This window comes from Gregarina niphandrodes (genome assembly GCF_000223845.1).
Source record: "Gregarina niphandrodes unplaced genomic scaffold scaffold00957, whole genome shotgun sequence".
Lineage (NCBI taxonomy): Eukaryota > Apicomplexa > Conoidasida > Eugregarinorida > Gregarinidae > Gregarina > Gregarina niphandrodes.
The window spans coordinates 1-538 of record NW_011646229.1 but is presented as its reverse complement, the minus strand read 5'-3'; the positions used below and the strand labels follow the sequence as shown (position 1 = coordinate 538).

General features: G+C 38.8%; 1 protein-coding gene across 1 annotated transcript; it reads right to left on the bottom strand.

Moving 5' to 3' along the window:
- Positions 1 to 538, bottom strand: GNI_243520 (cell division protein FtsW; the record flags this gene model as incomplete). Its single annotated transcript, XM_011136496.1, has 1 exon — positions 1 to 538. A coding segment is annotated over one exon (538 nt), but the record flags the coding sequence as incomplete, so codon positions are not given.

Genomic DNA, 538 nt, shown 5'->3' with positions numbered 1-538 from the left:
CCAATTCCGTAACATAATAAAGTGTGATACATCTTAGTCGCATGAATCCCTAGGTAAAAAATCCGTGCTAGTAGCGCAAATAGTAACGCGATAATCACGAGGGTCCCAATCACACCTAATTCTTCAGTGGTAATCGATAAAATAAAATCGGTATATGGTTCTGGTAAGTAACCGCGCTTTTGGATACTATTGCCAAGGCCTAAGCCAAACCAACCACCATTATTAATCGCATAGTAGGAATTCACTAACTGACTCCCACCCATATTTTCCAATTCAAATGGATGTAAAAACGATAAAATCCGGTTGAACTTATAAGAATTAACGTTCGTTGAAAAGTTAAAGTGCCGTAAAATACTAAATAAAATCATAACCGTTGTTGTGACCGCTGTAATCAGCGAAAAACCATACCAATATGACATACCGGTGCCAAAAAACATGACTACCATCACAGCAGCCAAGATACTAGCGCCCCCTAAATCAGGTTGAATAAACACCAGTAGGATGATTCCAGCGACTAATACAACCGGACTAAAGAATA